Source organism: Fundulus heteroclitus, unplaced genomic scaffold, assembly GCF_011125445.2.
Source record: "Fundulus heteroclitus isolate FHET01 unplaced genomic scaffold, MU-UCD_Fhet_4.1 scaffold_43, whole genome shotgun sequence".
Taxonomy (NCBI): Eukaryota; Metazoa; Chordata; class Actinopteri; order Cyprinodontiformes; family Fundulidae; genus Fundulus; species Fundulus heteroclitus.
The window spans coordinates 640,942-662,183 of NW_023396846.1; the positions used below are offsets into that span (position 1 = coordinate 640,942).

At 39.8% G+C, this 21,242-nt stretch overlaps 1 protein-coding gene across 1 annotated transcript; it reads right to left on the reverse strand.

Annotated features, from left to right (window-relative positions):
• Positions 1-1,974: 1,974 nt before the first annotated feature.
• On the reverse strand, positions 1,975-20,447 carry LOC118560404 (NLR family CARD domain-containing protein 3-like; the record flags this gene model as incomplete). Its single annotated transcript, XM_036131382.1, has 8 exons — positions 20,400-20,447; positions 19,188-19,253; positions 18,800-19,028; positions 16,865-18,656; positions 16,448-16,621; positions 14,678-14,851; positions 2,626-2,672; positions 1,975-2,477 (listed from the first exon to the last, which is right to left on the reverse strand). Coding segments are annotated over exons 1-8 (3,033 nt in total), but the record flags the coding sequence as incomplete, so codon positions are not given.
• Positions 20,448-21,242: the final 795 nt, after the last annotated feature.

Sequence of the window (21,242 nt, forward strand, 5' to 3'; positions counted from 1 at the left end):
TGCAGGGAGTGAAACAGCTTTTTTCCCTTTTCAAAATGTCTGTTTACATGAGATGGTCACACGAGATTTTTAGACGCCAGTTTTCGAGAGATTACGGTAAGAATAAAATAAGGATTGTTATTCAGTTTTTTAAAATTAATGCTTTATGCTTTTAGACAATACCCAATTACTTAAAAAATAATTATATCACAGTTAAATCAAGTTAAAATGTTTGTATCATATTTGATACTGCAAGTATGTATAATCAATCCTTCCCAGAAGCAACTCCAACACCACCGTGTAAAAGACAAAGCTGCAGTGCGCTTCTTGATGTGGGAAAGGATGGCACTAATCATTTTCCAACATGGAAAACCAGACAGAGATGCAAGCACTGCACTGGCAATCACTTTTGACATGTCTATTGTAAAAGATGTAAGGTACATATTTGCCTGTCTACCACAATGTGAAATAAATGGCTGTAAAGAGTTGTAGGATAAAAATACTAAGGGAAAAACCAAAAGTTCCTTTAAAAAGTTTACCGTATCAAATGTGATGTAAGAAAATATAAACAAAAACAAATGGAATTTTGTTTTCAAGCTTAATAAAGATCAACATTATAAAAAAACATAGAATTTTCAGACTATTTTTTTGATAGGTCATGCTTTTTCTGAGACATGAATTACCTGACACAGTCGACCAATAGGAGACAAAGACACTTCACCTGAATTGCTGCTGGCGGTGGTCAGAGGGCTCGGTGGTGCCGATGTGTGGCAGCCTGGCCTCTGTCAGTCTGGCCCAGGGCTAACAGGAACCTGAAGCTGAAAATGTGGGACTGTCCCTTTAAGAGGAGCAGCAGGACGCCGTGTATGCTGTGGCTCTCTGTGCGTATCTGAGCTGTATGGAAACGTGCGTTTCTGAGCTGTATGGAAACGAAATTTTGTTCTGTATGCACTCTCTGCATACAAAATGACAATAAAGAAAGTCTAAGTCTAAGTATTCACACATTTCCTGTGTCAAAATAAAAGTCCAAAACAGGAAGAAGTTGTGATGTGGAAATGTTCCATGTGGTTCTGTTGTTGGTGTTGGTTCAGCTTCTGGTTTGGTGCCGCAAGAGTTTAGCTAGAAAAGTAAAAACTGGTCTTCAGTCTGTCCAAGTCAGCAGTTTGGAAGTAAAGAAGCTGATTTTAGTCCCAGACTGTCAGCGTCGGGTCTTCTTTCATTCTCAACGTGTTTTCAAGGTTTGGAAAGATGGAGCAGAAAAATCATTTCATCATTGCTTTGAGTTTCTGCTGCTGATTTATTCAACTAAAGAACAAAATCTGTCATATAAAAACATGTCAGAAAGAAGATGGAAATGTTTTACTGTAAATTAGGACTTTTTGAATGGCAGTGTTGATAAAAAGAATCTGTTTTATTGAAACAAGCATCAGAGTTTTATTCAAATAATGAAACTTGATCAAAGGAACAGAAGGGAATGAGCAGCAAATGAATCAAACACAGAGGAAAATATGTTTATTGCTCATTAAAACACTTGAAGTAGAACTGCAGCAAATATACAAAATGAAGATTTAACATGTGAATGTAAAAAGTGTTTAGAAAAATAGGAGTGGACAGAAACAGATAATGTCCAGAGATTGAGAAAAACTGGCCAACATTTCAATGAAATCTGACTGATGAATGAAAGTAAAAAACCGAGAGAGAAAGTCAACATGCTGATATTCAGAGTGAAGCTTTGACTGGAAACAGGCAGAAAAACAACATGTGGATCCTGGAATAATCCCAGCTTCCATCTTTAAAGGACTGGAAGAGGAAGAAGTTTCCAAGGAATCATTTAGAAGAGTTTCACAAAGAAACAGATTTAATCCATGAATGTGAAAACGTGTTTCTGAGTGAAAGAGACAGACATGAGCAGACTGAACTATCTGTTCAACAGGGAGAGGCTTTCTCTACCAGGAGGAGACTCTTTAGAGTCAATCAGCACAGAAACACTGAGGAACCAGAACTGGACCAGAACCCAAAGCCAGGAAGCAGAGGTTCAGTGAATGTGGTGTTGAAGGTGTGGAGGTGGATCAGTGAGTCGGAGGAGACTCTGTAGAAGGACAGAATACCAGCAGGACAGTCCACATACACTGCTACTCTGTTAGAGACGGAGGAGGAGGAGATAGATGTTTTTCTGTTATTGTGACGGACATAGTAACCATCATCAGAGCAGCTCAGACTCCAGGACTGATCATTCTTTCCAAACAAACAGTTTCCACTGTCTCCTTTCCTCTTGATTCTCCTGTAACTCAATGATATAATAACTTTTCCTCTCCACTCGACCTCCCAGTAACAGCGACCAGTCAGACCAGTTCTACACAGCAGCTGAGCACGATCAAATCTGTCTGGATGATCAGGATATGAGTGAAGCTTCTTCACACGTGTCACCTTCCTGTTGTCTTCAGACAGTTTGAGTTTTCTGCTCACTGTGTTTGTGTCGATTGTGAGTTGACAGGAATCTGATGGAGAGAACAAAGACAATCCAGCTGCAGTTATTGATCATTTATTGACACTTTGATGATGACTCCTGAATAAGTGATGGACAGTTTGAAGATGGTTGAATGTGAGCTGCTTTGTTGTCATGAATCAAATGAAAAACACACTTACACTTCCTCAGACCTGGTGTCAACCATTGGACTCCAGCAGGCTCCACCCTGAAAGGAAGAAGGGGGTCAGACCATCAGTCTCTTTCAGCAGCAAACATGGACATTACATGTCTCTCAGACACACATTGTCCTCCACTGAGAAAGGACCAGTCCAACATTTGGACACGTCCACTTGTTGTAAAAATCCAGAGAAAGAAAGAAGAACTGAGAGCAGACAGAAACCTAGGTTCTGATGATGATGATGATGATGATGATGATGATGATGATGATGATGAAACATTACAACCTGCAGTGGATGTAGTGAGGACAGTTGGTGGCGCTGTAGCTCAACTCATTTGTCCAAACAGAGGAAAAGCTCGAACAGAGAGGAGAAAGGAAATCCCTCAGTAACAACCTGAAGAAACAGCCTGAAGCCTAAAAGGACATCAGGAAACTAAGTCAACATTTCTGGAAGCTCCACCTGATTTAATAACCAGCATTAAAATACAATCAATCTAAACACTGACACCAACTCTGGATCCCTGTTCCATCCACACTTCCACACACAGATGGAGGAATGAAACACTAAAGAGCCCTGTGGAAATCTGCTGTGGCCACACTGGAAGATCCAGAAATACAAACATTAAAAAAGAGAAGCTGCATCACATTCAACAAAGAGTTCACCAAGAATCAAAGATCTGATCTCTGAGCTCAGACTTACAAACCAGGGAGAGGCTTCCATCATCACAGACCTCTGACAAACACCTCCAACCTTTCAACTCTTCCTCTACCAATCAGAACCACCTGGTGGCGCTGCACACATTTACAATGAGACCAAGAAGAAGATGCAGCTTCCTGAATCCAGCAGCTGCAGTCATAGACATCATTTACGTAGACGCCCCATTGGACGCTGCCGGTGTAGGTACCAGATTGACTCGGGTGGTCAGATCAACTCGGGGGCCTGCGCCTTCTGATGACGTCACTATACATGATTGGTTTAACGTTTGCACAATTGCGCAAAACATTGTGATTGGTCTGGACAGCTTACTAAAGTAATTATAGCGAGGTGTAGGTTTTATTCGAGAGCGGGATTGCCGTTTGTAAACGGCCAATTTATGAAGAAATTATCCATGGTCCCTGCGCCTCCCGATGACGTCACATTATGGCAACGCCACTCAAACAAACTACATTGAGACCGCGGTCGGCATTTGTAACGATTACATTTTATTTAGTTAATTTAGAGGTTTCTTTTTTCTCAAAAGCTTCAGGCTTAAAGATGAACATAAAAAATGTATAATAATCAACCCAGTTTAATTGATAAAAATGAGGTAAAATATTTAGGTATAATGATTAGCAAGGACCACACTGGAAATTATAGAACAAATATTCAAGCCATTTTACAAAATAGATCTACAAATATTTGACAGTTGGCTCAATTTTTGGAAGAATATTGTTAACAAAAACGGAAGGGATAGCCAGATTAATTTATCCAGCATATATATTAAATATACAAAATACTACAATAAAAAAAATTATCAAATTCATCAAAATTTGATCTGGAATAATAAAGAACATGTGATCAGAAAGAATGACATAGTAATATCAGTAGAAAAAGGAGGAATAAACGTTATTGATTTTAAAGTGATGAATGCCGTGATTAAATTAAAATGGCTGCAGATTTTATTAAAAATTAAAAGAGTTTATGGTTTATCTTCCCTTCACAACTTTAAAAAAAAAATTAGAGGAAGGAAATTTCTCTTAAGATGTAACTTTGATCTGGCAAAATTACCGATTAAATTGTCAGACTACCACAGAAGCATTCCAGAAAGATGTTAAAAGTTTTCATGCCTCGATTAAGTTACTGGAAAATAACCGTAAATTAACAAAACAAAATTGATTTGTAACAAATGGAGACCGCGGGCATAATGTAGTTTGTTTGAGTGGATTTGCCATATGATGACGTCATCGGGAAGCGCCCGAGCCGATCTGACCACCCGAGTCAATCTGGTACCTACACCGGCCGCTAGGCTGACGTGCCTAAAGGGCGGCCATCTTGGGTCAGACCACAGATAAGACAGCTGCTGTCAGAATGAATAGGAGGCAGCTCAGATCTCATTTTAATCATATGTTCACAATGCTCATGACCTTTCAGACAGATAATAAACGTTATATATATATATATATATATATATATATATATATATATATATATATATATATATATATATATATATATATATATATATATATATATATATATACACAGACACTGATCTACAGACAACAGCACCTATCTACATAGGAGCGCAACTATATACAGACAGGTGAGAGCAGAGATGCTCATGACAGCATTTAAAAATGATATAATACAAACCGCGATCTGGGGGGAAAAAAAAATCAACAAAAAACCTAATAACGCATCTTAGGATCAAATACATTACAAAATCATAGCAAAAACAACAATACTGTATAATATTTTACCCCCCCCCCCCCCCCCTATTATCAGATAGGACAGGGTTGTGTATAAATAATTTTAAATTATATTCTTGATTTAACAGGAAGCCAATGAAGGGAAGCTAAAATTGGAGAAATATGATCCCTCTTGTGGATTTTCATCAAAACTCTTGCTGCAGCATTTTGGATCAGCTGAAGACTTTGAACTGTATTTTGTGGACTTCCTGATAGTAAAGAATTACAACAGTCCAGCCTTGAAGTAACAAATGCATGGACTCGTTTTTCAGCATCACCCCTGGACAGAATGTTTCTAATTTTGGCAATATCCCTGAGGTGAAAAAAAGAAACTCTGGAAACCTGTTTAATATGGGATTTAAATGACACGTCTTGGTCAAAAATAACACCAAGATTTTTTACTTTATAACCAGAGGCCAAGTTAATGCCATCCAGATTAAGAGATTGATTTAGAAGTTTATTTTTTGAGGACTCTGGTCCAAATATTACAACTTCTGTCTTTGTCAGAATTTAAATGCAGGACATTTAAGTCATCAAGCTTTTGATGTCATCAAGACATGACTGCAGTTGAAGTAACTGATTGGATTCATCAGGATTTATGGATAAATATAGCTGAGTGCCATCAGCATAACAGTGGAAATTAATCCCATGCTGTCTGATAATTTTGCCAATCGGAAGCATATATATAGTAAAGAGAATTGGTCCAAGGACTGAACCCTGTGGTACTCCACAAGTGACCCTAGAGTTTGAAGAAGATTTATTATTAACATGAACAATCTGGAATCTGTCCGATAGATAAGATTTAAACCAGCCTAAAGCTTTCACCTTAATCCCTATATGCTCAAGTCTTTGTAGAATAATATTGTGATCAACTGTATCAAATGCAGCACTGACATCTAACAGGACATGTATAGACAAAAGTCCATTATCTGAGGCCATGAGAATATCATTGGTGACCTTCAACAGAGCTGTTTCAGTGCTATGATGAGCTCTGAAGCCTGACTGAAACTCCTCAAGTAGGTCATTACTTTGTAAATGTTCACCAAATTGATTAGCAACTAGTTTGTCAAGAATCTTAGATACGAAAAGAAGATTAGATATAGGTCTGTAATTTACTAACTCATCTTAATCAAGAGATTGTTTCTTAAGTAAATGCTTAATAACAGCTACTTTAAAGTCCATTTGTGCTGAAGCCACAAATGGACTGTGAACTGCTGAAGCCTAAAATGGACACTGTACCACATTCATATATCTGCACATTTACATATTTGCACATATGCCATCAGACTGTTGAACTGCCGAAGCCACAAAATGGAGTCTGAACGGCTGAAGCCACAAATGGACTCTGTACCACATTCGTATATTGCACGGTTTTAATAATACTCACCTGGACACCGTGAATCGCACACTGTCTATTTCCCCTGCATTGTTTACATTGTTTTTGTTGTTTACATTTCGATTGTTTACATAAATCGCTGCTGCACCTTTATTCTGAAATTTATTGCAATTTACTGTGATTTTTCAAGCTGTATGCAAACGAAATTTCGTTCTGTACGCACTTTGTGCATACAAAATGACAAAGTTGTCTAAGTCTTTTTTTTTTTATCAAGTTGTCTAAGTCTAAGTCTAAAAGCCTGTGGTACATATCCATTTACTAAGGATAGATTAATCGTGTCTAAAATAGGGCCACTGATCAAAGGGAATATCTCCTTAAACAACTTGGTTGGGATTGGGTCTAACATACAGATAGAAGGTTTAAATTAAGCTAAAATTTTAGATAGCTCAGAAAGCTCTACTGCTTCTAAACAGTTCAGACACTGCGCAGGTTCTAAAGAGCCCTCCAATGCTGCCTCACTTACTGAGGATGAGGTAATCAAGTTTGGGAGGATGCCAATTGTTTTATTTTTAATTGAATCAATTTTATTTATGAAGAATCCCATAAAATCATTACTGCTAAGAGCTAAGGGAATGGATGGATCAACGGAGCTATGACTCTGAGTAAGTTTGGCAACTGTACTGAAGAGAAATCTAGGATTATTTTTATTCTCCTCAATTAATGATGAAAGATATGCTGCTCTAACTTTGCGAAGGGTCTTGTTATACAACAATAGACTGTTCCTCCAGATTAGGTAGGATTCCTCTTGGTGTGTAGAGCGCCATTTTCTCTCCAATTTCTTAACATTGTGCTTCAAGGAACACAGCTCTGAATTAAACCAGGGAGCCAGCTTCCTGTGAATAATCACCTTCTTTTTCAAGGGAGCTACATTGTCTAATGCAGGACGCAATGACGAAGTCATACCGTTTACAAAGACATCTATTTGTGAATGGGAAGAAATAACATTGCTGCTAGCTGCAGGGTATTTCTGCAATACTGACGATATTAAAAGGGGGACAGACTCTTTAAAGTTTGATGCAGCATTATCTACTATAATGGAACCCTCTTTTGGGGGTGGAGAACTCAGTTAGATGAAATTCAAATGTTATTAAAAAATTATCAGATAGGACAGGGTTGTGAAGAAATACTGTTAATTCTTCATAATCAATGCCATATGTCAGCACAAGGTCTAAAGTATGGAGCCAAGAGTGCGTCGGTTTATGTACATTTTGAGCAAAACCAATTGAATCTAGGATAGTTTTAAAGGCTACACTAAGGTTATCACATTTTGTGTCAACATAAATGTTGAAATCCCCCACTATAATAACCTTGTCAGTGTTTATCACCAAATCAAATAAGAAGTCTGACAACTGATCCAAAAACTGAGAGTAAGGGCCCGGTGGACGATACAAAACAACAAACAGAAGAAGTTTTATTGCTTTGCAATTTGGATGAGGGAAACTGAGGATTAAATGTTCAAAAGAACACCAAGCTAATAGATAATATTCCATGTGCATTAAAGTCACCACATATTACTGATTATCTCCACATTTAATCTGCATTAACTGATTCAGATCTAAATCTTTTACAAGGATTATAATAGTTCAATATAATTAATTGACCTCATTTAGCCTCATCGGTTCCTCTACTTATTTCTCTGCATGTTAGATGATCTTTTCTAAATGTTGAACATCCTCCTCCTGTTTCTTCCTTCCTGTCACTGAAACATCTCCACTTATTCAGAAAACTAGTTACAGTTTTATTTTGTCTTTTACACATTTTAACCATCTTTGCTTTTTTGAACACATTTAACACATTTTCACCTCTCATCACAACAACCTCCTGCCATCTTGGAGGAAAAGTCACCATGAATGATGTGACATTTCCTCCATAATCACACATGAACTCTGAGCTGCTGGTTTCAGCTCCGTACCTGGATCTTCTAGTCTGGAGTCAAAGGGAAAGAAGGGAACCAAGTCTCAGAGATTTTTATTCAATCAAATAGTAGGAAAGAACGACACAGGAAGCTATCTGAATATAACAATGTATAAGGAGTCTATTTACATTTTATTAGAATTTATGTTGAAAATTATTTGTAGACTTTTTAAAAATGAATGTTAAAGGTTTTACTGATTTTAAAGCACTGGAACCCATTTAATTAGTGCTGAGCAGCTTTTTATATATTTTTTATGTTATTCTGACATTTTCCTTTGGAGCTCAGAGTCCTGCAGGCTGGAAGTCCTCTTATCATCACCATCATTTCCTCCTCAGTGTCTGTTCTAACATCTGGTTTCTTAGTTAATTTTTACACTACCACAGTCTGGATCCTCTGCTCCACTTGTAATGATGATTTCTAAAATTAATGACGGGCTCACTATGGTGGTGATCAGGGTGGGCTCTGGTTAAATTCCTGGATGACCCCAGATCCAATGACCAGGCCAAGTGATGCTTTCTGATTTCTTTAATAAGCAGATTTAGGTCTTTGTATGTGTGTGGTTCTACAAACTATAATAAACTAATAAAGACACAAAAAATAATAAACTAATAAAAACACAAATATGATGTTATCACAACAAATCATTACAGCCACATGATGTCTAGTAAACCTAACGGGTCATTGTTTGGAGCCCAAACTAGATCTGGGAACAAAAAAAAAACAAACTGTTTTATCTTTTCCAGTCTTGTGCTTAAATCACTGATAATGTGGAGATCAAGCAAATACGGCAACTAAACATGATCTGAATCACCAACTGAAGGGAAAATTTAGCTTAGTTAGCCATATCTGCTGTCAGCTAAAATGAGCTGACAGAAAAGATCCAGAACAACAAACCTGCTTAACAAATTATTCTGACTGGACAATAAACAAAACTCAGTGGTCTTAAGGACACACACTGTCAGGAAATACCACAAAGACTGCTTCCAAAACTCAAATTGGAAAGATCTTCACTGCTTCCAGAAACACAATTTCTAACATGACTCAAAAACTGCACCACAATCCTGACTTCAGAACACCACTCATGTATAGCAGCTATTTTAATTTACAGGTCCTTCAAATTATACAAAGTCAGCCCACAGCTTTCCATTATTTCTGGAGGAGCAGGCTGTTGTGGAAAAGTTTATTGATATATATAACTCTGATCATATGTGGTCTGGATGCACCTGCATAACTTTCCCATGTGAAAGAAGCTCACATGCTTACAGATTTACTGTGTTTCCACATCCAAGGACAGAAAGAGGAGTTGAGTTAGATAGGAACTGGATTGTACTAGTGGCTGCACTCCTCTGAAGATTACTCCCACTTTCTTTGTTTGTATAAAAGTATAGTGTGTTCTTTTTCTCTTCACTCTGATTCCTGACTGTTAGGGGACAGAGACACTTAAATGGTTCTAGCCTTATTTTATTTATTAAAATAAAATAAAAGGGCGGACGCTGGCTAGCACGCCCGCACGAGCCATCCAGAACCCCTCCCCCCAGGCAAAACCCGCACCGGGAGACGGCATTAAAAACAAGTCGTGTGTAGGGATGGGAATCGAAAACCGGTTCCTGTTCAGAACTGGTTCCGTGTGCTCCAATTCCAAGGTACCGTTTGGCAGCTCGCTTAACGATTCTCTTATCGATTCCAGGCAGCACCAGAGCCGGGCAGCACGACTTACGTCACGTTTTTTACGCAAGTTACGCACACGGTATTAAGTAAGCAAGTATGACGTGACCAGGCAGAAAAGCAAAACAAAAAAATGGCACCCCATCGGGTAAAGCGATCCAACCTCTGGCTTCATTTTAAAGGAGAATTCCGGTCAAAAGGAAAAATCAGTGGATCATTAGCTATACCTAAAACTAATACGTTTGTGGTGATTTAATGAATTTAGCGGTAATCAAAAAGAAAATAAAAGCATAAATTTTCATCTCGATCACTGTGTATGGGGATGGCCATTATTGCCCAAATATGGGCAAATATGGGCAATAATGGCCGCCCGATATCACATCCTGCGCTCTACAACAACAATTATTTCGGATTTCCAGAGGACTTCACCATTAAAATTCGCGAGAGCTATTGTCAAACAAACAATGTCCACCTGCATGGCAGTTGGATGTCCCAATACATCGGGTAAAAGTGAAAAGAAAACATTAGTTTTTTAACCTTTCCAATTCATGATCCACCACGGGCTCTTTTGTTGGATTGCCTACTTGCCATCGTTTTTCTTATTTATGATGTAGATTTTGCCGGGACATTTGTTTACCCGACCAGAGGGGCGGAGTGATATGACACACTTTCATAGAATGCTCACTGTTGCAAAGCCCACTTATTTTATGCGACTTTGGTCTTCATCTTTCTAAAGTCGCTTGCAAATTTCATGAGCTGCGGATTGTAGTTTTCTGGGGTTGTTTGTGAATGGGAAGTCACTTGTTCGGGCTCTAAACTAAGTGATGCTGAAATATCCCTCCGCCTCATAATGCACTGGAGCTCATCCTGACAGCGACTTTAAAAAATGGAAGACCAAAGTCACATAAAATAAGTGGCTTTCGCAACAGTGAGCACAGTGCTGTTGTACTATTCTCTAGCATTCTTTGAATAACTGAAGACTCCGAAAGTAAAGAAAAACATAGTCCGGAGGATGTTGCGAGGAAAATAGCATTAATGCGGTTAACGCGGATTACAAAAAGGCGCCGTTATGGTCTAACAAAGTTAACGCATTAAAACGGATGGCCCTAATTTTAATTGATATTGACACTGAGATATTTCATCGGCAAGAAGAACAAACTGAGAAGAATAACACTAAAATAAGGAGACGGCTGCTGCAGCAGACAGATTCAACTCACATTGTCCCTTTTTGGTCTCCTTGGCTCAAACTGGTATGGCTGTATTTCGTCAAAAGTCAGGTTACTATCAAGAAAGTCGTCTATATATTCCAAATCGCTATCAGATGATGATGATAAATCCATGGAACTCCCATCGCTGTCGCTAATTAATCCATCACTCTCTGCCGCACTGGTCGTCGCCATCTTGGATAATAGCGCGCAGTGACACACAACAATGAGAGCCTTGGGACTTGCTCAACAGCCGATCCCACGGTTAGACGTCACAAACTGGTAGGTGCAGTACTGTTCTTCGACACATGGATAATTCCAATAAAACACATTCAAATACAAATTACTCTTAATAAAAAATGTATCATTTATTGAATAGTATCTAATAATTTTATATTTAAAGTACTTTTAGCAGTTTGAGTTCTGATTTTGACCAGACTTTTCCTTTAATACTGATGTTCAGCATTCTAGTATTTCAAATGAAGTTTCTTTTAACTTTTCTTCTAAATATTATTTCAGTTTTGCTTTGCTTATGTACTTTTTACACAATTTCCTATTTCTGACTATTACAGGCTCACAATGTCTTGAAAATGTTCTTTATTATGTGATGATTTCATAATCAGACAAAACAGATTTATTATTGTGTTTCCAGATCCAAGAACACAGAGAGGAGTTGAGTTAGATAGGAACTGATCGTACCAGTGGCTGCACTCCTCTGAAGATTACTCCCACATTCTTTGTTAACCCAGAATGTATAAAAGTTTAGTGTGTTCCTATTCTCTTCACTCTGATTCCTGACTGCGTTAGGTGACAGAGACATTCAAACGCTTCTTGCCTTTGAATTAAATAACTTGTGGTGTGCTAACTTAATTGATAATTATTAATATCCACTAATCCATTAACATCTATCATATTGAATCTTCCCACTGTGGGACACTGCAGTAAACTATTCCTAATTAACCTTTACACTTTAGATAAACTATGTCATTATTCTGACTGCAAGTGTGTGGTGTGAAAATTATTCTGAAGTCACTGTGGCCTCATGCCACTTGGACATGTGAGCATGGGCCAGCTGATTGTAAGGCCAAATGTGGTGTAGCAGCTGTGCGGGATGTTAATTTTCTAGGATAGACTGTCTTTGTTTTGTCTCATGCCAAGGCCACTATTAAGTATTAGGAAGAGCCGAAAGCGAGAAGGAGCAAAAGCAGACAGACACAGACTGCAGCAGGACCGTGGGGTACGATTACTTTCCATCTATGTGATCTCTTAATAAAAGTGCTGGAACTTCATCACTCCATTGTTTCCTTATTCAGGAACACTAGGAAGTCAGTTATTGTTGTTTAGAACTCCGACCACAAAGTGATAAGAGGGGTTGGAGAGAGATGATGGGATTTAACTGGGAAGGTTTTGATTTAGGATTTGGGTCATAACTCAGTCCAAACTTTGTCATAAAGTACCTCTATACCCTTTTTTCCTCCATACCTAAGAGCTTCCAGTCTCCATTGTGGATCCTTCAGTCCAGCCGACAGCAGCTTCACTCCTGAGTCTCCTGGATGATTGTAGCTCAGGTCCAACTCTTTCAGGTGGGAGGGGTTGGAGCTCAGAGCTGATACCAGAGAAGCACAGCCTTCCCCTGAGACCAGACAGCCTGACAAACTGCAGACACACAATTCAACACATGATGTTGACATGAGAATGTAGTGCTCAAGAAGCTGCTGCTCAGCTGGTTTTGATAAATATAAAATAGAAGTCAAACAGTATTTTGTTCTGTAGGTAATATAAAATAACATCTGACACATTTGAACTGATGAATCCTGACCAGAGCTCCACTGGGATGGAAACTCTGCAAACAGACAAACTCTGCAGAAGGTTCTGGCTTTAAGCAAACTTCAAACTGGATCTAATATACCAAACATAAACTGGTGGTCCCAGTAGAACCATTGTTCTGGTGTTTAGATTGCTTTAATCTCATTGATGGAGTCAAGATTTGAAGTTGAGATAAAAAAATAAAGCAATGGTTTGGATCAGTGACGTTAGCAGCGTATGGTGAGCACATATTTCACACTTGCAGAACCAGCAGAATGTCTTTGAGAAATCTCCCATCTGAGGTCAGATCCAGTCTTTCAGTGTACTCTCTTTCTTCAACTGTTTATTAAACTCTTTCTCGTATATTTTCCCCACTTACTGCATCTCATTCTCTTGCTGTCTCATCAGTAGTTTCCCTGTCACTCTGGGCTCTGGCCTGCATGTGTTTGGGATGTGCTGAGTCAACTCTGGTGGGTGTGATGACCAGGCAACTGGGACATGGAAAGGACAAACTATCTACCACTCATGTTCTGCTTTATTGAGGGAAACTGGGAAATAATTAAAGATTTTCACTAAGTAAGAAAGTCAAGCCCTTATAAGCAACTTCACCTTCAAAAACTCTGGGTCCTGGCTGTGGGAGTAGTTGAGCAGTCGTGGTGTTGCCTGTGCACAAATAATCTTTTTCTTTCTTCTTTTTCTTGTGACTCGTCAGGTTATGGTGGAGCAGGTAGTGACTATATGGAATACAATAAAAACTAATCTGATGGTTTTTAAATTAAATACTTAAATCAAATGTCATTGTGGGGCTTAATGCATCTTTTTAACACAAATCTAAAAGGTATTGCTTGATGAAATCTGGGGCTGTTTAGAAAACATCCAGGGCTTCTGACCATTTTGGTAGAATAACAGCTTTTTCTTTTCTCTCCCTTTTTCAGATTTCAGCTCTGCTTTGATAGCTCTGCTTCATCTTTCTCTGTTCTAATCTCTCCTGCTGCTCACTGAATCAGCACACTGCATTCTGGGATCTTTTATGTGCTGAGACAGAATAGTCCATTCTAGTACATGAAAAGAGGAACAGAAGTTGATGAAGCATTATGTTACATTTTCTCTACTTTTTGATTGTAAATCTTAATTATTTTATTTCAAACATACATAAATAATACAGGGATACTGTTAAATGGCTGGGTAACCAGTGGGTCCCGTTAGTAGTGGGGGCCCAGGTGGTTCCCTTCAGCTTCTTTGCATTGAGGTAATGTATGGTTTGTCTGTAGATGAATATTATAACAGAATCAAAATGTTTATTATTGTCATTATGCATCATGTTCCACACATGTACAATGAGATTAAAGTCAGCTCCAAGCAGTGCACTGATATCGAAATGTCACATAATCAAAAATATATACAATATACAATAGTGTTATGTACATTGCAGATAAAATATATATTGCTGTACAGATTGTTAAATGTATGTAAATATTTCACATTGTAGGACAGAAGCTGTAAATATTGTACAGTGTCAAAATGAATGATGAATAATGTCAATAAACTTATATTTCCATCAACGTTTAAGTAGGTAATGGACAGAAATCTGGTTTCAACAGGATGGAGAACTTTGTACCTGAGAGTTTCCAGTCTGCAGTTTGGACTCTCCAGTCCAGCAGAGAGAAGCTTCACTCCTGAATCCTGCAGGTTGTTGTTCCTCAGGTCCAGTTCTCTGAGTCTGGAGGACTGGGAGCTGAGAACTGAGAACAGAGCTTTACAGCTTCTCTCTGAGAGGTTACAGCCACTCAGTCTGAGGAGACAGGGAGAAACATCTGCTATTAAACAATTCATCAGAAATATTGTTTATTTCTTTACAGTCACCAATGTTCTCCTTGGAAACATTAATGGATCTGTCTGATTTTACACGTCTTTATGCTGCCTTTTGTTGGGAATTGTTTCAATATAAATAAACTACCTTTAGGAGCAATTTATGATGCTGAGATGGAGAAAAAGTGAGGAGGCTCAGAGAAATTGTATGAATAAAAACAACAACTTGCTTTTCAAGCACTTGCTACCAAATGTTCAAAAATAACAGAAATTATGACGTGGTGGTGACATCAGGTCTCTCAGTGGCAGCAACATGTAGCAGAACCTGCACTAAGCTGGGCTGCATTCAGAACACAAGGCTGTGTAATGAGCAGGTTAAAGCAAACAAACCACTTGGTAAATCTGAGAAAATTATACGTCAATAGAGTAATCTTAGCTAATGTTCTAAGGCCAAGTTAGTCTGCATTGTAAATGCAGATAAATTTAGCTAACATCTTTAACATAAATAGAGACAGAGACACAGAGTCTATATCTATGGCCTTCCTGTTTCTGTGTTGCTGCTTTATTTACAGGAGCCAAGCTAGTAAAGTCGGTGCAGTAGTTTTATTTTGAAATTCAACGGATCTTTATCCTGTCTAGTGTCCAACGTTTCCTGTTAAGCTTGTGAAATTCAGGGGCTTTATCCGGGGATCTCTGCGGTGTCCAGTCAAACTTCCTTCTCTCTGAATGTTTTGCACCTCTGCGCGGCCTCTGTAACCAGATCCCCAAATATATGCAACTGATGTGAGTCGACACATTGATCTTTAATTATTTGGGTTCTTTGCGACAAACGGATCTGCACTGTATTCAATGTGAGTCTGGGATAATCCTCAGAGCAATAGCTTCTCTGCATTCAGGTAACATATCATGTCTGCTGATAAAAAATGTTAATAAAATCTTAGAAAATATAAAACTTATAGTAACTGAAGTTAGTCTTTAATATCAGTGGCTTGATATTATTTTTGCCTTATTTTCAGCTCGTCTATTCTTGGTTTCTGAATTTTATTGACAATGAGGTTCATGGATAGTTAAAATTAACATGTGCCGTCTTTCCAGAGAGAGAAAGACGGCACTGCCTGCTGTGTCTGCAGGCAGTGAACATTTTAGTTTCATCCTTTGTTTTGACTGCAGGGATGAGTCGGGCGAAAAACCTTTTTTATTGCTCTTAATGTTATATAGTTAAAAAGTTTGGCAATGTTGAAAGATTCTAGCTGTTAGAAACCATTGATATATACTGTATTTAGATCTTAAAAGGTATTCTGGGTAATCTTTAGAGCAACAGCTATAATGCATTGAAAGAGAAAACAATAAAAGTTATCTTTCTGACTCATTTTTTTGGGATGGGGGTTCATTCCTAAAAGGTGGCGCAAAAAAAACTCTTTGAGAAGCACGCCAATATGCTGAATCTGTGCTTGGTTTCTATTCATAAGGAATAACGGTCAGAAACAAGTTAACAAATCTATAACTGAACTAACATTTCCATCATGTTTATAGCAGGAAATGGACATAAATCTGGTTTCAAGGATGGAGAACTTTGTACCTGAGAGTTTCCAGTCTGCAGTTTGGACTCTCCAGTCCAGCAGAGAGAAGCTTCACTCCTGAATCCTGCAGGTTGTTGTTACTCAGGTCCAGTTCTCTGAGACTGGAGGACGGGGAGCTGAGAACTGAGAACAGAGCTTCACAGCTTCTCTCTGAGAGGTTACAGCCACTCAGTCTGAGGAGACAGGGAGAAAAATCTGCTATTAAACAATTCATCAGAAATATTGTTGATTTCTTTACAGTCACCAATGTTCTCCTTGGAAACATTGATGGATCTGCCTGATTTTACATGTCTTTATGTTGCCTTTTGTTATGAACTGGTTCATTATAAATGAACTGAAGCAACATGAATCAATATTTACCTAATTAGCAGATTTCTCCCTATGAGAAATAAAAGCAGCAACAATCTGTTCCTTACAGAGCTTTGTTGGAGGCTTTAACCACTGGCAGCAGCCTCAGAAGAACCTCCTCTGAAGCAGAGTATTTCTTCAGGTCAAACACATCCAGATCTTCTGCTGATGACAATAAGATGAAGACCAGAGCTGACCACTGAGCAGGAGACAGTTTATATCTGAAGAGACGTCCTGAACTCAGAGACTGTTGGATCTCCTCCACTAGAGAACGATCATTCAGTTCATTCAGACAGTGGAACAGATTGATGCTTTTCTCTCCAGACACATTCTTACTGATCTTCTTCTTGATGTACTGAACTGTTTCCTGATTGGTCTGTGAGCTACTTCCTGTCTGTGTCAGCAGACCTTGTAGGAGTCTCTGATTGGTCTGCAGTGAAAGTCCCAGGAGGAACTGGAGGAACAAGTCCAGGTGTCCATTTGGACTCTGTAAGGCCTGATCAACAGCTCTCTGGTGAAGAGACTTTGGTTTACGGTCCTTAGAAACTGAAGACTTCTTAGATGTTTGTGTTTCTTCCATCAGGTTGACACCAGAGGTGATGAAGGTCAGATGAACATGAAGAGCAGCCAGAAACTCCTGAACACTCAGATGGACAAAGCAGAACACCTTGTCCTGGTACAGCCCTCTCTCCTCTTTAAAGATCTGTGTGAACACTCCTGAGTACACTGAGGCTGCTCTGATATCGATGCCACACTCTGTCAGGTCTGATTCATAGAAGATCAGGTTTCCTTTCTGCAGCTGATCAAAAGCCAGTTTTCCCAGAGACTCAATCATCTTCCTGCTCTCTGGACTCCAGTGTGGATCTGTTTCAGCTCCTCCATCATACTTGACCTTCTTCATTTTGGCCTGAACCACCAGGAAGTGGATGTACATGTCAGTCAGGGTGCTGGGCAGCTCCCCTCCCTCTCTGGTCTCCAACACGTCCTCCAGAACCGTAGCAGTGATCCAGCAGAAGACTGGGATGTGGCACATGATGTGGAGGCTTCTTGATTTTTTCAGGTGGGAGATGATCCTCCTGGCCTGCTCCTCATCTCTAAACCTCTTCCTGAAGTACTCCTCCTTCTGTGGGTCAGTGAACCCTCTGACCTCTGTCACCATGCCAACACACTCAGGAGGGATCTGATTGGCTGCTGCAGGTCGTGTGGTTATCCAGAGGCGAGCAGAGGGAAGCAGTTTCCCCCTGATGAGGTTTGTCAGCAGAACATCCACTGAGGTGGACTCTGTAGCATCAGTCAGGATCTCCTGGTTCTTGAAGTCCAGAGGAAGTCGACTCTCATCCAGACCATGAAAGATGAACAGAACCTGGAAGTGTTCAAAGCTGCAGATTTCTTTGGTTTCAGTAAAGAAGTGATGAACAAGGTCCACCAAGCTAAACTTTTTATCTTTCAACATATTCAGCTCTCTGAAGGTGAATGGAAATATGAAGTGGAAGTTCTGGTGGGCTTTGTCTTCAGCCCAGTCCAGAGTGAACTTCTGGGTTAAGACTGTTTTCCCAATGCCAGCCACTCCCTTTGTCATCACTGTTCTGATTGGTTGATCTCTTCCAGGTGGGACTTTAAAGATGTCTTCTTGTCTGATGGTTGTTTCTGGTCTGTGTGGTTTCCTGGATGCTGTTTCAATCTGTCTGACCTCATGTTCATCATTGACCTCTCCAGTCCCCCCCTCTGTGATGTAGAGCTCTGTGTAGATCTGCTTCAGAAGGGTTGGACTTCCTGCTTTAGCGATCCCCTCAAACACACACTGGAACTTCTCCTTCAGACCAGATTTAAGTTGATGTTGACAAACTGCAGCAAAATGTTCTAAATTGACACAAAAAGTGAAATCAGGAAGGAAACCAAATGATCTTCTGAAGATGATGTGAATAAATGTGATTCCATCTCTTCAGACATCAGTAAATGTGTGATTTATCCATCAGGTTAAATCTTTGTAGAAATCCTCTTACTGCTCTGCAGACGGACAGCCAGCTCCTCCTGCTTCATCTTCCTCAGGAAGTTCAGAGTGATCTTCATCAGTGCATCTCTGCTGCTCCTCCTCCTTTCTTCATCCTCACCTTCCAACACCTCCTCATCATCTCTTTGACTCTTTGAGCAGTCTGGGTCATCTGGACTCAGAACCTTCTGGATCATCTTCAGCTCCTTCTTCACAAAAGTGACAATGTTGTCCTCCAGCAGCTGGAACAGAATAATATATGAAGGACACATCAGACTGAGATCATGGATCCAAACATCAGAACCATGTTGGACAGACTGACGGTCCACTGGTCCACAAAGTCCAGCATGGAGACGACTGAACAGAACCGATGGAAAAGTAGTTGTTGTACATGTACAGACCATAAATATGGAGTCCAGCTGGGTTTGATGCTGCTGGGCAGACGGACCTCTGGGAACCTCTGAGTTCTGCTGGTCCACTCTGTGGAGGAACCAGAACAATTAGGAAGGAAGGAAATATTCATCCAGCAGTTTTCACAGATGAAATCACCAAGAGCTTCACAATAATAAGTTCCTTAAAACAGAAAAACTGAGCATCAAATGAACACGATACAAATAAGTTAAAAAGAGGAAGATGAACTAAAAGGATGAAGACCAGAATCACCAGAACCACCCAGTAGACATTTTAAAAAGTGGGTCTTGAACTGGGACTTCAAACTGTCCACACTGTCAGCAGATCTGATGCTGGTGGGGACAGTGATCCAGAGCTTGGAGACAGTGGAGGTGAAGGTTCTGTCCACACAGGTCTTCAGGACAGTGTGTGGGACATCCAGCAGGTTCTGATGACTAGATCTGAGGTGGTGTAGACCTGGAGGAGGTCTGAGATATGTGGCTGTGTGTCCATGTAGGGTTCTGTCCTGGATGTGATGGTGAGTATTTTAAAATGGATCCTGTAGGTCCCTGGAAGCCATTGAGCTCACATTATATCTGTCCACACACAGAGACAATCAGAAGGTAAAGGTCCATGAAGGACATCTGGATGTGAGCAGAGAACCAGAGGATCCAGGTAGTTGGAGATGTTTAATGTTCCTGCTGATCCACTAAGAACTAGCAGAACCTCTGATGGTCCACTTCAGCTCAGCTTGGTTCCACCAACCACATGATGAAGCTTTCCTTCCCTGCTGAACTGCTCTCACAACGCACACAGGAACCAAGTCTTGATGGGTCAGACTGGCTCTACCAGCTATTTCCCAGCGGGTCGTGGAAATGTGATCCACTGTTAGTCTGACATGGAGCCAGGAAGCAGCAGAACCTCCTGATCAGCATCAACACTCCAGACATGAAGACATGAAGGTGTTTTCATCAGAACAGGGCAGCTGATTTCTGGAAATAACGGATCAAACCTCTGTCTGCAAATAGAACTGGAACATCTGAGAGCTCACTGGGAGGAACTGGGTTTCTGTTCTTGGCTCTTAAAGAAATGTAACGGGTCATTTCCAGAACCTCAGACCCCGACTGAGGAGACCGGTCCATACTAGGGGTGGTGATTGGCTAAAATATCACAACATGATTCCTTGCAGTGAAATCAGGATTTTATTAGTTTCCCAAAGTAACAATAAAGCTGTTGAAGAAAAATTTAGAGAAGTATTTAGACCAGAGCATTTCTGACACATTTTAATGAGTTGCTGCAGTTCTGCTAACTTGACTGAAGCTCAACTGAAATGTAATAAATCCATTGAGATATTTAAGAGCTGAAGAACAGCTGCAGCTCTAAACTCCTGTGAGGGAACAACACCAAGTCTCTGGTTCTGATCCCAGTGATTGTTCCAGCTCCAGCTGAGAAGAACTGAAACTCTTCAGTCACTAAAACTGAGGAAGACTTTCAATACAAAGACAAAACGGTTCAGGAACAAAGAAAGAAAGTCCAGTTGGTTTCATGTTGGATTTGATTCAATCACTATGAATATGGGAGAGGGACTAAACAGTCCAGTTAGCTCATTAACATGGAACAGAACCAATCAGAGTGAGCTCCAGTCCAAACTAAATCTTTGACTTTAAGCAGAGAAAAGTGTTTAATGATGGCGACTAATCAATGAGGCCCAAAAGCAAACAGATCAGAGCTGTTAAACATGATGTAGCAGCATCCAGGACGCCTCCAACAACATCCATTCTTTCCACTTTCACTGCTGTGGTTCTGGAGAACATCCAACACACACCGCTTCACATATGAACATAGAAATGTGGGAAAAAGAGCTGAGCTCACGTTAAACACATGTTGGAATAAAAACATTTCAGACTGACTCAGTTTCCACAATTACAGCAGTTAGATACAGCTCACCTCTCTGAGGATGCAGGTCCAGGAGATTTGAAGTCAATGAAATTATGCTTTGACCAGTCGCTCTTATAGGACACACAGCTGGGTTCTGGTTTTGGTTGATGTTTACGTGTCAGTGTCTT